Below are 14781 nucleotides of genomic sequence, written 5' to 3'. Positions count from 1 at the left end.
TAAGCGCATGAGTGCCCGCTTTCTGATCTTTTTGTTAGGCGCCTTGACACCTTCGGGTTTTAGTTTGCGCGTTACAAGATGCACAATAAATAAATATACATTAATGAGATTGGATACATTCTGATCAGGTGTGTCATATATATATATATATACATATATATATCAGCTGTCTAAAAATTCCATGTTGTTTGCACCACTAACCAGAGTGGCCTTTCCACTGGCTCTTAGCTTTCAGATAACTGAAAGAACAGTTAATACCCATGTTTAACCACATCCCAAGATTTTTTCTTTACGAAAAGTGTTATTGTGTCTTCTATTCCAGACTAAGGAGAGACACCCAAGAAATAATCACTTGCCAAAAGCAAGAGTCAATGGAGGTCTGAAGATGCGTGCCTCAGTCCGAATGACGAGGTACTTGGAGTCTTGGGGTGCTGCCAGGCCGTTCTCCCAACTGAATCAACGAGAAAGTATAAGCAATGAGTCTGCTGCTCTGAATGGCACTACCAGAAAGGTGAGCACATTTTCAGCAATCATTTCTTTTTGCACCAGTTCGAATGTCCTCAGCACGCACACATGCTTCACGTAGCTCTGGTTTTGTTATTCTTGGTTCTCCCATTGTAGGGGTCACCTGCACTACCACCATTTCATCCTCCATCTCTATTGCTCTCCGACTAACTCTTCTTAACTTCAGTGACAACATTCTATTGGTGACATCACAGGAGCTCAGCAATGGCTGATGCCAGATTCTCCTGCACAACGACTCTCTCACATAATAAATAGACAGTAAGTAGCAGAGAAAATCCTGGGAGAGATTGTGAGAAATTGGGTTGTTCGTAGACTGGGAAATGAGCCCTAGTCAAACACCACCCACAATCCTTGTCAGGGTGAGCCTGGCACAAACCAACTCCAAATTAACCTTTGCTCAACTTTCTGGTACCTTAGCACAGAGCAGTCACACTTAACTACGAGGCAATATGTGAAGTGATTCATCATGTTCCTAAACCATGGAGAATTTATGAGTGCTGCTAAAAGCAGATTAAGAACTTTTGCATGATTTGAATAATTTGTCCTGATGAAGCTGATGTGAACAATTTTGATTTCCACCCAAATGGAGTCGACATAATCGTTTTTGAGTTAATTTTATATTTGTTTTCTTGTAATGAAAACGTCTTTTCATAATGAATTTTAGAAAACAAAGATTTTAGTATTCGAAAATGATGGACCGTGGAAAGTGCTTTTTAATCTGTGATTGTTTTCATGTATGTATATGATTATATGTTATGAAGATAAATGTGAAAACATGTTTTTAAAGAAATATTTATAGTGAGACAGAGATTATTTATATTTGCATGTGGCAAGGCTTATAGTACATATCCTTTAGGCATTGGGAAGCATAATCTGGATCCTGCACTTTGAGGGTGGACAAAGGGAAATTTATTTTGTTCTAGGTATAAACCACCCTGTTCCTTTTACAACCAAGTCCTGGGCACACATAAAAACCATACAGTGATCACGTATCAACACAGTTCAAGTGGAGTCAGAGGCAAGGATCAATAATCCTGATGGGTAGAAAGTTTCTTTGTCTTTATTCCATATGTCATTTGAGCAAAAAAGAACCCAGCCAACACATGTTTTGTCGCAATTGGAAATTAATTCCTCGACATCCTCACGGCTGGGAAGGATACAAAATGTATTGTCAACAGTAAATGGTGTGTGTCAATGTATATCAAAGAAGGAAAATTCATGTAAAGTATTTGGTGACTTTACACCTTAGAAGTGGAAACCCTAATTGACCAAACATAGTATAAGAGAAAAAAGCAGGTGAAATATGAGATAAGTGAATTCTCATAATAAAATAACAAAAAAACACTCAAGTTGAATAGTGCGGTGCTCTTAAACAATTTGCAAAGAATATCATGTTAATCCATCACAATTTCACGTATTTATGGCATTCTAAATAAAGCCTACACGATTTATATAAGGTATGAAGAGAATGACAGAAGGAGAAAGGGGGGAAAGGCTATTAATTGGAAAGAGGATTTCTACCTGTCTTTTGGATATAATGGTCTCGGTAGTCTGTGAAAGTAAAAGGGAAAAGGAGATCTCGGGAATATGAGTCACAAATATAGAGTAAGGGCAGGGTAGCAGTTAGTAAAGTGTACGGAAAAGGAGTGAAAAATTGGAGCGCTCACTGCTCCGCTGGTGATAATTCCAATCCGGCTGGCCAAGTTGAAGTCTTATAATAATGGACTATTCAGTTATATCAAAGGAAGACACACTGGCGTAACGGTCATCTATGAAAGAATGTGTTGATATACGAAAGCAATCAATCTAAAAGTATGGGATATTGCTATGGGTATGGTGATCCATTATTTGGATCCGCCATGAGTATTCCGAATGCAATAGTTGGTGCGTGTCCGTATTGAAGATCTGAAATGCAGATCTCACATTCAGTATTGGAATATTTCGAATTGCTTTAAAAGTTAAAGAGATGGCCGGCTTTGCAAAAAAGTGGCATATCTCTTACCCAAAAAACCTTTGCACTGTGGTTCCTCACAGCTGTCTGCTGTGTTCCGAGTGTCGACACAGCAAAAGAAACCCGGAAGTGGGTGTTATACACCCGGCTGGAGTTAACAGACTAGAGCGCAAACACTCGCTTATCTGGATATAGCAACTCTATTGTCCCAAACTGCAAACAGTTCCTGTGAGTAATCCTGTGGTTGTAAAATAAAGTTACTTATCAATGGTACTAAGAAACGGTCAATGTAAATCAAATGTCTGAAATGTTGAGGTTAAGAAAATGAGCAAAGGCAAGCTAAAAGGCATAGCATAAAAGTATAGGAAGAACTTGTGGATGTGAAGGGAAAACTTTACTCTCTGCAAGGTGCTTGATGTTTCGAAATAGTATTTAGTATATCTCGGGAAAGTGTAGGCAAATTATTCTGGTTTACGGTCTCAGTGTTTTACATTACAGCACGCTATAGAAGAGAACGAGTTTGCTAAGTAAACACTGTTTTCGCACCATGCAGTTGTGAAGGGCTAATTGTCATACAAATATCAGTGCAACAGGCCGTGATGACAACACATTGTCTATATATTGTTTTTTTTTTAGTATTGTTATTTAAAACACGCTAAATCATAGTGTTCAGCAGATCTATGTATGCATGTATAGTTGTTACAATTTTACAAAATTATGGTGCAAGTTCAACGTGAACACAGACATATTTTAGAATATATTTACAGATTATTATTGAAGAGCAGCAACTTCAGATATACCGTTTCCAGTTCATAAAAAAGGTGACCGAATGTTATAATCTTGTATGCGTGCACATTTTTACATATTTTTCCGAATATATTCACAGATTTTTCATGAAAGGAAGCAAACCCAGATATATCGGTTTACAGTGTATAAAGCGGGTGACCGAATGTTATGATCTTGTTTACGTACACAAGATAACGCGTTTCTCACATTATTGCTCTAATCACCTAAAAAATATTGAATATTATGGTCACAATTTAAACCATGTTCAACCGTATGGAGATGCTTGATCCAAGTGGCTTCTGTACGTCTAAGTCTGAGCTCCCTGTTGCCACCCATGGCCGGGTGGCACCACTAGACAGAGTAGACTCACAGATGGCAGAGTCTAGGCGCAGGTGCAAGGATGTTGGAAGCCTGTTGTGTCCCTGAGGCTTCAGATCAGGAGGCCAGCCAAATAGCCCTTGGTGACACTCTGGGTGCTGGGTTCAAGAGATGCAGGTCCAGTCCTTCTCACCCGGCAAGAAGGCAGCATGTCAGCACACCAGGGCAGCAGAGTGGCAGTCCTGTCAGCAGCACAACACTGCTACCTGGTAGAGTATCCATGGGACAAGAAGTGTACTGAAGAGTTGGTGTCTGAGGTCCAGTATTTATACCCTGTTGGGCCTTTGAAGTGGGGAGAAGCTTCTAGAGGTGTCTACACCCCTGAGGTGGCAGGCATCCCCACTTCCCTACCCTGATCTGGGATCACAATAACCTAGTGACAAGCCCTTTGTGCTCAGGCAGAGCCTTTGTGATGTGAACGTGTGGTAGGTAACAGCTCCTCCCCTTCATTAAATCAGAGTTGGCCATCCTGCCAACACCTATCTTCCCTTTGTCTCACTGTCTGGGAGCAATACACAAAGACCAACTACAAGCTACGCCTAGTCATGTGACCCAGGATCAGGCTGGAAGCACCAAATGGTGAGGACAAGAAAATGCCAACTTTCTAAAAGTGTCACTTTCAGAATTGTGATTAAAAATCTGTATTAACCATTAAAGGGGGCTTTTGAATACAATTCTTTAAAACCCAAACGCGACTGTCTATTTGGTTCCAATTCGAAGTTGCAGTGTATTAGATGTAATAAGGTAACTCCAATGTTATCCTACGGGAAAGGTAGGTCTTGCAGTAGTGAACATTTTTCTAATGGTGTTATTTTTATTACCAGCACATGTAAAACTTAAAAGTCCAGCTTTTTAAATACACTGGAACATGCCATGTCAGCTGTTTAGGGTCTACCCTAGGGGTGACTTATGTGTAGTAAAGAGGAAGGTTTGGGCCTGTCAATAAGGTTTATTTTGCCAGTTTCAAATGGCAGTTTAAAACTGCACACACAGACTGCAATGCCAGTCCTAATAATTGTTTAAAGGACTACTCATTCCCCATCCTGTCGGGTGTTATGCAGGGCTGTTCACTCTTCCCTCTTCTGTTCATTTGCGTTACAGAGTTCCACGAAATTAGACAGAACAAGAACATCAGGGTAGTGACAGTACCGGCAATCATCAGGAAGGGTGAAATTAAGTGCTCCCTCTAAATGGACGATGTCTCTGTCTTCTGCGTGGACGGGCACTCTGAAGGAACTGGAAAGGACTTGTATCGAGTTTGGAAAGGCATCCGGAGCAAAGATCAAGAGCGCAAAGTCGAAAACCCTACTCTTCGGCCACTGGACCCCACCTGAGATCCACTGGCATTCCCCATCAATCAGGATTTCCTGAAGATCCTTGAAGGCTGGTTCAGCGGAGAAGGTGCAGCGGAGAAGACATGGGAAGAGAGACTAGAGAAGATGAAGCAGAAGCTGGGACTCTGGAGCACCTGGAAGTTGACACTCGAAGGGAAGTATTTGGTCCCGCAGAATGAGACCCTGCCAGTGCTCCAGTTCTTCGCTCAAGCGTGGCCACTGCAGCCTCAAATGGCCAAGGCTATCACAAGAATGATCTTCTACTTTATCTGGAGCTCCAAGATGGTTAGAGTGAAGAGGGAGGTGATGTTTAAAACCTATGAAAAGGGAGTGCCAGACATTGCCACGATCCTAAGGGTAATGTTATATCCTACATAATTATATAACATGTATTCTAGCCCTGCTGCCACTAGCTGCTCAGCCTGAGTGTGTCTTGGTATTAGAATGTTGGTGTGCCTGAGATGCGTGGAATGCCTGGGTGAATGAGTGGGTGTTACATCAGGTCTTCGAAGAGAAACGGAGAGAAGACTTGAAGAGTAGAAAGGTTCTTTAATGCAGATCCTTCACAGCAAATACAAAGCAGGTCAGCCAGGAACAGAGGTCAGGCAATAACTGACACCAGTTAGAACATAGACCATAGAACCATGAAAGCATTCCAATAACAATAGAGTAACATAAAGAAATACAGACAACCCAAAACTCTAAACCATAGATACCACACATCTCCCTTCCCCAAAACAAAAACAAAAAAAAAACATTAAAGATAAAAATCCTTGAGATAAGCAGGAGCACAGGTGTTGCGACTACTCCGCCTAAGGACAGCTGGAACATCATTTGGAGCTGAAACAGAACAATCAGGTAAAGAATTGGAAGGAACATCATTTGGAGCTGAAACAGAACAATCAGGTAAAGAATTGGAAGCACTAAAATCATCAATGACATCAGGAAGCGAACAATGCTCCGTCAAAGCAGAAGAGGGACCAGGAAGTTGTGAATCACCAGCACCAGATAGAGAGAAAGAATCCCCTTGATGAAAGATGAAGAAAGCTGCAAATCCGTAGTAAGACTGTCCGAAAAATTGCTGTCCTTCAGGCTTTTGCAGTCTCTGAAAACAGGAGGATTAACAACAACAACATTTCTCTTGCTCCACCATTTGCCATTAGCAAGTAACACAGCATTCTTAGAAACCCTGATAATGTTTGAAGCAGGATAAAATTTAGATTTCTGACTATTGTTTTTTAGAGGTCTTTTGACCTTGACCAAATCACCCACATTGAAAAGAACATCTTTAGTTTTGAATTTGTCATCATAAGCAACTTTCATTTTGTTTTGCACAGAAACTACTCTGTCACGAACTTGATCAACAGTGGGTAATTACTCATCAACTTTTGTCTTGTCAAAGACCCATAAAGGACTAAGCTTCGAAGAACCAAAACGTTTCTTTAACAAGACAAAAGGAGTAACACCAGTTGTGGAATGAGGTGTATTATGATAGCTCCACAACCTTTCTTGGACAGCTTTTGAAACATCCAAATTCTGCATACAGGCTAACTGGATAGTGTCTTTTAACATTTTGTTGACCCTTTCGACCATGCCATTGCCTTGTGGACTGTACAGGGCAACAGTCAAATGTTTGATATCAAGATTAGATAAAAACTTTTGGGTGACATGGGACTTGAATTGGACACCATTATCAGATACCAGATATTTAGGAATACCTTCTCTATGAAAAAGATCATCCAAAAAATCAATAACACCAACAGTGGAAGGATCAGACATGAACCTACACTCAACCCACTTTGAAAAGTAGTCCACAAGGACTAAGGCAAACCTTAAATGAGGTTTTAAGTTATACATAGGACCAATGAAGTCAATGCCCAGTTTCTCCCAGGGGCCCTGAGGATAAGGAACAGGAAGAAGAGGAGAATTCCGCAGCTTAAGAGATTTGTCTGCTTCAAAACAACTAGAACATCTCCCGACAAAATTTTCTACATCAATATCCAAATTTGGCCTTAACCTTTTCTTAGTGCCAGTGATCCCCAAATGACCAAGATGAGCCAAATTCAACAGTTTTATTTTAAGCTTGTTAGTAGGAATTAATAAGGAGCCTCTCATCAAAAAATCATCCTCTACAGTGAGCTCATCTTTGACTTTAGAAAACAAACGTAAACCAGAATCAAGATTCCTATCATCGGGCCAACCCTTGATAATATGACCCTTGACTAAGTCTTGAATCTTGTCCAGTTTGACACAATCCAACCACTCATCCTTGCTGATGATACTCTCCGAGAACATCAAACCATCCACAATACCAACAACGCACTCTGAATCCTCACAAAGAGAGGAGGAATTTTCCGAATAACTCAGAGGACATCTAGAAAGAAAATCAGCACGGGTATTTTTACCTCCAGGGATATGTGTAATGGAGAAATTAAACTCATACATCCTGGAGAGTAACCTGACTAATCTAGGACTGAGATTATTGTGATCTTTCTTTGACAATAGGAACACTAAGGGCTTGTAATCAGTCACCAAAATGACCAAGATGAGCCAAATTCAACAGTTTTATCTTAAGCTTGTTAGGAGGAATTAATAAGGAGCCTCTCATCAAAAAATCATCCTCTACAGTGAGCTCATCTTTGACTTTAGAAAATAAACGTAAACCAGAATCAAGATTCCTATCATCGGGCCAACCCTTGATAATATGACCCTTGACTAAGTCTTGAACCTTGTCCAGTTTGACACAATAACAATGGGGGCAACCCATTCTGAAGAATTTATAGGTTCAATAACCTTGTCGTGACATAACTGTTCTAAATGTAGCTTGAGTTGGGACCTAACAGAAAGAGGGACATTTCTTACTTTATGGATAACAGGTATGGCATCCTTTTTGAGAACAATGCGATGCTCAAAGTCATGAACAAGACCCAGCTTGTCCTTGAAGAGGGCACTATGTTTGACAAGAAGTTGGTGTAAAGCCAAATTAGAGGAAGAACAAACATCAACCAAGGAAATCGGGCAAGAAGTCCCTGGTCTTAAGACCATACCAAACTTGCCTTGATCTTTCCATACCAAAATGTTGTACCCATTTTTAGCTACATATATTTTAGTAGCAATGCACCTGTCCTCAAACTTAATGGTGTCATTGAAAAACCCTAACATGTCAATGGAATGACCCCCAAACGAAATAGTGTGAATATCAGGAGGAAACAATTGGGAGGATTTCCAATACATGTTAAATAAATTGTCAGTGACAAAGGTGATTGGAGATCCAGAATCCACAGTCACCTGAATTACTGTATCACCAATGGTGACATCACAGATAGGACCCCCATCATCTAACTCAGCATCTATGTATAAAACAATCTTTTTAGAAGAGACCACTGTACACACATTCTCAGGATCAGAAAGATCAATATTTTCAATCGTGTTAACTTTTACAGGATTTCTGTTACATACCCTAGTGAAATGTCCGGTTCTTTTACAATTAAGGCAGGTTTTGGTAAGAGCTGGACAACTTTTCGAATTGGCTAAGTGTGAAGAAGAACCACACCTGAAACACGCAAAATTTTTCCTAGGCTCTTTAGAGTCTTTGTTTTTAAATTGGAAAGATTTTGGTTTAATGCTTAATGCATTGACAGCTTCAGCAACTGCTTCACTTTTATTTTTGTTCAAAACCCTTTGAGAAGAGACAGATCTCTCAATACCTCTCGCAAGCTCAAGAGTTTCTTTGAGAGATGGGTCCCTGCAACATAGCAATCTCTCTTGAACCTTTTTATTATAACAATTAACAATTATTTGATCTCTGAGATAAGAATCAATGTTACCATCAAATTCGCAAGTAGCAATTAAAACTCTAAGTTCTGTTAAAAATGTGTCAATTGACTCAAATTCAAATTGATGTCTGGTATAACATTTGTGACGTTCAACAACTACACTGGTTTCATCAATAAAATACTTGGCTAGTCTGGAAACAGCTTCTTGGAAACAATCCCAATCAGTTTCATGAGATTGAGGAGAAATAGGTAAATGGTCAAAAATGCGTTGACCCTCAGCTCCGAGACTGTTATAAAGTAAGGCCAATTTCCTGTCTGGATCAAATTTCTGACCATCTAAGGCAATAATATAACTACCAAAACCTTTGAACCACTGTTTCCATTTAGTTTTAGGTACACCTGGATCAGGAAGAAAGTAAGGAGGAGTAACAATATTTTGTGACATATTATTACTAAATGTGAAAAATGAAAATGAAACAATCAAAGGTAACAAGAAAACACAAAAATAAAATTGTCTCTCCTAAACAATTTTCCTGTATATTTTTTAAAGTATTTTGCAGGATGTGCACATCATTTTTTTTTTTTTTAAATCTGTTTTATTGAAACACTTGACGTACAGTTACATTTCTTGTGTGCGTAATTCAAAGGGGAAACAACAATTGGAGTAGCTCGTACAGTATCAGAGCGAATATTGACGACGGTTGAAAATCCAATAAATGCACTTGTTAATAAATAACACCATCAGTTGTCATGGGGGCAGTCACTGCATGCACCATACCAATCACTTCATCATTATATTACAATTTAATTCACAGTGTCGATCCTATCAGAGTGTCTGACCTTACCCGTCAAGGCGGGCAGCCTGATGGCCAGCCGTATCCCCGGTGCCCACAACCCTCTGGCTAGTAATGTAGCGTGTTGTTCCTCAACAGTGTAAATAACCAACCAGGCCCGGTTCCGGGCGACGTATATGGGTGCCGCGGACGGCTAGAATGGTCAGTATTTTGTCGCCGTGAGGTAGAGGGTTGCGGCAGTGGCTGTCATGTGTGCTGCACTCCCGTGTTTAGTCGCCATGTGTCTAAAGTAAAAGGGTTGGAATGAGAAAGGCAGATCCAGCGTGGTCAACTGGGGGGCGACCTTTGCCGTTGGTGCCACTGCCCCAATCGGGGGAAAACAGGAAAGAAAGTGGGGGCGTAAAGTATCTTAACTCGGGGAGGGGGGAAGGGGTGCTGCAGTGTGGGCCCTGTCGTGATAGGTCCGGGTGGAGTGGTTTCGCAGGGTGCTGGCATCTAGTGTTCGCGGGGAGGTGGTTCGAGTGGTGTGTGGTAGCTCTAAGTCCCGGGGTGGGGCTGCATTGTTGTAGTCGGCTGTGTGTGTGGCCCCCTGCTGACAAGAGGGGGGGGGGGGAGGGTGGAGAAGGTGGAGAAGTCTGGGGGGGGGGAGGGGGGCGAGCGATGAGCTGTGGGGGTGGTGTTATATGTCTATATGCGCGCGGCTCCCTTTTCCCCCCTTTCCCGCTACGCAGCCTGCTGCTCAGACATGTCCCCTCGTTCCACTGGGGGGGAGTGGGGGCGGGCTGGTCATCACCTCACATCACCCCTTTATCGTGGCAGGCCCTGGTGAATGTTCGTAGGAAGCCCTCCCAAATCTGGGCTATCGGTATGGCCCTCCGCCCCGCTGTCTCTTCCCTGCGTAGCACCGTGCCCTCTGCGGTCGCCCAGTAGATGAGGGAGGCACTCCAGTGTTTCGTCAGGGGTGGTTCCGCGGCCTTCCAGTGACGAGTTATGAGTCTTTTGGCGGTTATCAGCCCCAGATCCCAGAACCTCATGTGGGGTTTGTTGTGTTTTGTCCTAGTGAGGAGGCCTAACACACAGGTGTCCCAGTCGTGACGAAGTCCCAATGCCGTCCCTTTCGTCAACAGCATGGTGACATCGTGCCAGTATGTCCGTAGCTTGGGACATGCCCATAGCATATGTAGGAGATCCGCGTTCAGTAGCGCGCATCGTGGGCAGCTGGAGGTATCCAGTCCAAAGTAGCGGTTAATCTTGTCCGGGGACAGGTATGCCCTGTGTGTGATGTAGAACTGTATGATTCTGAATCTCGAGTTGCGGGGAATGTGTTGCGGTCCCTCTAGGATCCTTTCCCACTCCTTATCCGACCAGTCCTTCCCCCTGTCAGCTGTCCACCTGTCCCTAAGTGACTGTAGTGAGCTCGTCGTGTGGGACCTCAGCGCCTGTGTTAGCCAGTGTACGACGTGCGACCCTGCCCCCATAACGTGTAGGTATTGTATTAAGAGACGTGTCTCTCGTTCCGCGGACATGTCGCCCCAGCGTTTCGTTAGGACCCGTATCATTGATGCATGCAGCAGGAACTGTCCCGCTGGCAGTCCTGGATTCTCCACTAATCCCTCGAACAGTACCAGGGCCCCATCGTCCTATAAATCCGCCATTGTCTCAAGTCCCACCTGCACCCAGTCGTGCAGGCGCGTTGCAGTCACCACTCCCCCAGGCCTGGGCATTCCCTCCAGTGGAAGTGCTGGGGCGTAGGGTGTAGTCTCCTTGGTCAATTTTAGTGCACGCTTGTAGCATCGCAGTGCCACTGCTAGGTGCAGTTGCGTCTCGTGAGTTGTGCCTCTAAGGGGGTGGAACATTGCGAGAGCCTCCGCGTGGGTCAGGGCCGGGGCCATCGAGGCCGTGTCGTGCAGATTTCTACCCGCGAGCCAGGCCACCACCCACTGGAGCTGCGCGGCGAGGTAATAATGCTCATGGTTCGGGACCGCAAGTCCCCCCGAGGACGTCGGGGCATACAATTTCTTCAGGGCCACCCTTGGTCTCCCTGCATTCCATATAAGCGTTCGTGTTAGGGTCTCCAGGTCTTTGAAGACCCGAGCAGGGACATACACCGGTATGTTCGAGTAGTAGTACAGAAGTCTAGGTAAGACTATCATTTTGGACAGGGTGATTCTGGCCGGGACATTAAGCGGGAGTGTGCCCCAGAAACGGATCTGGGCCCGCAATGAATTTATGGCCCGAATCAGGTTGCCATCCAATATATCCGCCGCGTTCCTGTAAATGTGAATGCCCAGGTATTTGAAAGTGCCGGCATACCATGTCAGTGTCGTGTCCCCTAGCTGTACTGCGCACTCCTGCATATCTGGGCGAAAGGGGTAAACCCCAGATTTTCCCCAGTTGACCCTCAGTCCCGAGTGAGTTGTGAATTCGCGGAGGGCACCGGTGAGCCCCGGGGGTATCCGCGTTAGGTCTCTGACATAGAGGAGTAGATCGTCGGCGTACAGGGAAACCGTGTGTACACCATCTGTCAATGGGATGCCCCACTCGGCGCCCTGCATCCTCAGTATCTCCGCCAGCGGCTCCATGGCCAACGAGAAGAGTAGAGGCGATAACGGGCAGCCTTGTCGCGTGCCCCGCCTCACCTGTATGGCATCCGATATCAGGCCCCCTATCCGGACCCGAACATTGGGCGTTTGGTATAAGAGTCCCACCATGTCCAAATAAGCGTCACCCAGACCGAACTTCTGCATGACTGTTCTGAGATATGGCCACTCTACCGAGTCAAATGCCTTTTCCAGGTCTAAAACTATGCAACCCGATTGTGGCCAAGGGTCTCTCGCGTACTCCTGCACCCTGAACAACCGGCGGATATTGAGCGATGTGCTACGTGTAGGTACGAACCCGTTCTGGTCAGGGTGGACCAGGGTAGGTGTATATTGGGCCAGTCTCCTCGCTAGTGTAGAGGCTAATATTTTGTAGTCAGTGTTCAGGAGGGCGAGGGGCCTATAGGAGCCCATAAGCGACCCTTCTTTACCCGGTTTTAAGAGGGAGACCAGGGTGGCTTCACTCAGAGAAGGGGGCAGGGAGGAATCTTCCAATGCCGTCTCATACTGTTTAACGAGTTCAGGGATCAGGAGGTCCTGGTATGCTTTATAGAACTCCGCTGGGAGTCCGTCGGGGCCAGGGGACTTTCCATTGGAAAGCGCCATTATGACCTCCCGGAGTTCCTTGGGGGCAATGGGTGCTGCTAGGGCGGTTCGCTGGGCATCGTTAAGTGACGGTAGCGGTACCTGGCTGAGATATTCCTCCGTGTCCGGGGCGGGGGCGGGCAGGCAAGAGCGATACAGTGTTTTGTAATGTGCGGTGAATGCTCCGTGAATCTCCGACTGTGTATGTAAGGGCGTCCCATTCGCATCCAGCACTTTCGTGACTGGTTTCGTCCGGTCTTCTCTGGCGATGAGCCACGATAGCAACTTACCAGGTTTGTCCCCCCTATCGTGTGTGCGCGCCGCATGAGCCGCAAAATTCAGGCATCTGAGCCTCTCTAGTAGTCTTTCGTGAGTCGCCTGCGCATTTTGAAGCCCAGCGATGTTCCCTCCCACCGAGTCCCGCTCATGTCGACTCAATTCCTCCTCTACCTTATGTAGGTCCTTCTCCACCTGCCGTCTGAGATTCCCCTACGTACCTAAACACTGTCCCCTGATGACCACTTTGAACGCCTCCCATTCCATCTGTAGAGAGGTGGCAGAGCCTGCATTGTCCTCAAAGTAATGCACTATATGTGTAAACAGTGAATCCCGGAAGGGTGCGTCTAGCAGGAGGTCCGGCTGCAGTCTCCAATTGGGGACAGGGGGGCGAGCGTTTGTCCATGAGACCGTTAACATGTGTGGATTGTGGTCGGAGTGTGTCCTACCCATGTAAAGCGCTTCCGTTACCATCGGGAGTAGATCATCAGTGAGCATGAATCTGTCCAATCGGGTGTGTAGGGTATGGGCTCCTGAGTAGTACGAATATATCTTGGCTGTTGGATTCCGGTGACGCCACACATCATGCAGGTTCCAGTGTGAGGCCCAGGCTATAAGAGCTTTCATGGCACCCACTACTGGTGCATTGGGTAGCGGTGGGAATGAGCGGTCCAGTGTGGTATCCAATACACTATTGTAATCCCCCCCCAATATCCAGGGATCCCATGCCAATGTGCTAGGGTTGTGGACACTGTTTCGAGGAAGCCCTGTTGTTCTGTGTTGGGGGCATAGAGCGACGCCAACACCAGCGGCCGCCCATCCAGGCGCCCCTTCACTGCTACTAACCTCCCCTCCTTGTCTATGTGTGAGTCTTCAACCTCAAACGGGAGCCCTGGTCTCACCCATATCAGTACCCCCCTGGCGTAAGAGGAGAACCCAGTCGCATAGATCTGACCACGCCACCGCCTGCGCAGAGTGTGTACCTCAGGGGCCGTTAGGTGTGTCTCCTGTAGGAGTGCTATCTGCACCTTGTGTCTCTTCAGGTATGAATAAATCATGTATCTGCGTGAGGGTGTGTGTATTCCGCGTACATTCCAGGTACACATTATGACCTCAGCCATCAGTATTCAACAAGTCAATCACACCCGTTGTCTCCCCCGCTCCGTGTACCCCCTCAAGGAGCCCTCCACCATCCAGTTTCAGAGCATCCCCACCCTTGACCGAACAACACCCGGAAAAGTCTAGCGAGCACCCCTGCAGGCCATGTGTGCAGCGTATCACAATAGGGAAAAGGAGGGTAAACATTAACTGGGGAGAACACCATCGGGTCGGTTGCCAAACGTGCAGCCGTCCAAACATTCTACAAAAAGTACGAACAATCCATTCTGGGGGGTTGCTGCCCATCGCGCAGTCCAAGTGGCTAATGAGTGTCTGCTGAGCGTGGAGACGTGAGTGCCCTTCCAAGGGGGTGAGAAATATAGGTCTAAGTGGCCGTCGGGCGTGCTCGCCGCCTGTTGAGCAGTGTTTCCATAAAGTCATGGGGCCACACCCTGATCAAGTCTGGAGCTAGTAACCATCGCCCACCCATAGGGACCCTGCAATGTTGTGGCCCATGTGGTGTGAGTGCCACAGGGCGACTGCTCCGCAATAGACTATTGCAAGTATGACCTTGACTTAACTTACTGCGTGTTCAGTGTCCGTCTCCACCTGGCAGTGCTGTGTCAATGCTTCTGTCTCACTCATTCGTTCGATACCTCCTGGCCATCTCCCTCCCAT

The 14781-nt window shown here is 45.5% G+C and overlaps 1 protein-coding gene across 3 annotated transcripts in view; it reads left to right on the top strand.

The window, feature by feature from the left end:
- Positions 1-14781, top strand: part of ADCY7 (adenylate cyclase 7) — a 565990-nt gene that overhangs the window by 385336 nt on the left and 165873 nt on the right. For all 3 annotated transcript variants that reach the window (XM_086947700.1, XM_086947702.1, XM_086947701.1), the window contains exon 11: positions 323-511. In XM_086947700.1, coding sequence (XP_086803826.1) covers positions 323-511 — 189 coding nt within the window. The remainder of the gene's footprint in view (positions 1-322; positions 512-14781) is intronic.

This window comes from Lissotriton vulgaris, chromosome 12 (genome assembly GCF_964263255.1).
Source record: "Lissotriton vulgaris chromosome 12, aLisVul1.2, whole genome shotgun sequence".
NCBI lineage: Eukaryota > Metazoa > Chordata > Amphibia > Caudata > Salamandridae > Lissotriton > Lissotriton vulgaris.
The sequence above is the reverse complement of the archived record's forward strand: the minus strand, read 5'-3'. Positions and strand labels throughout refer to the sequence as shown.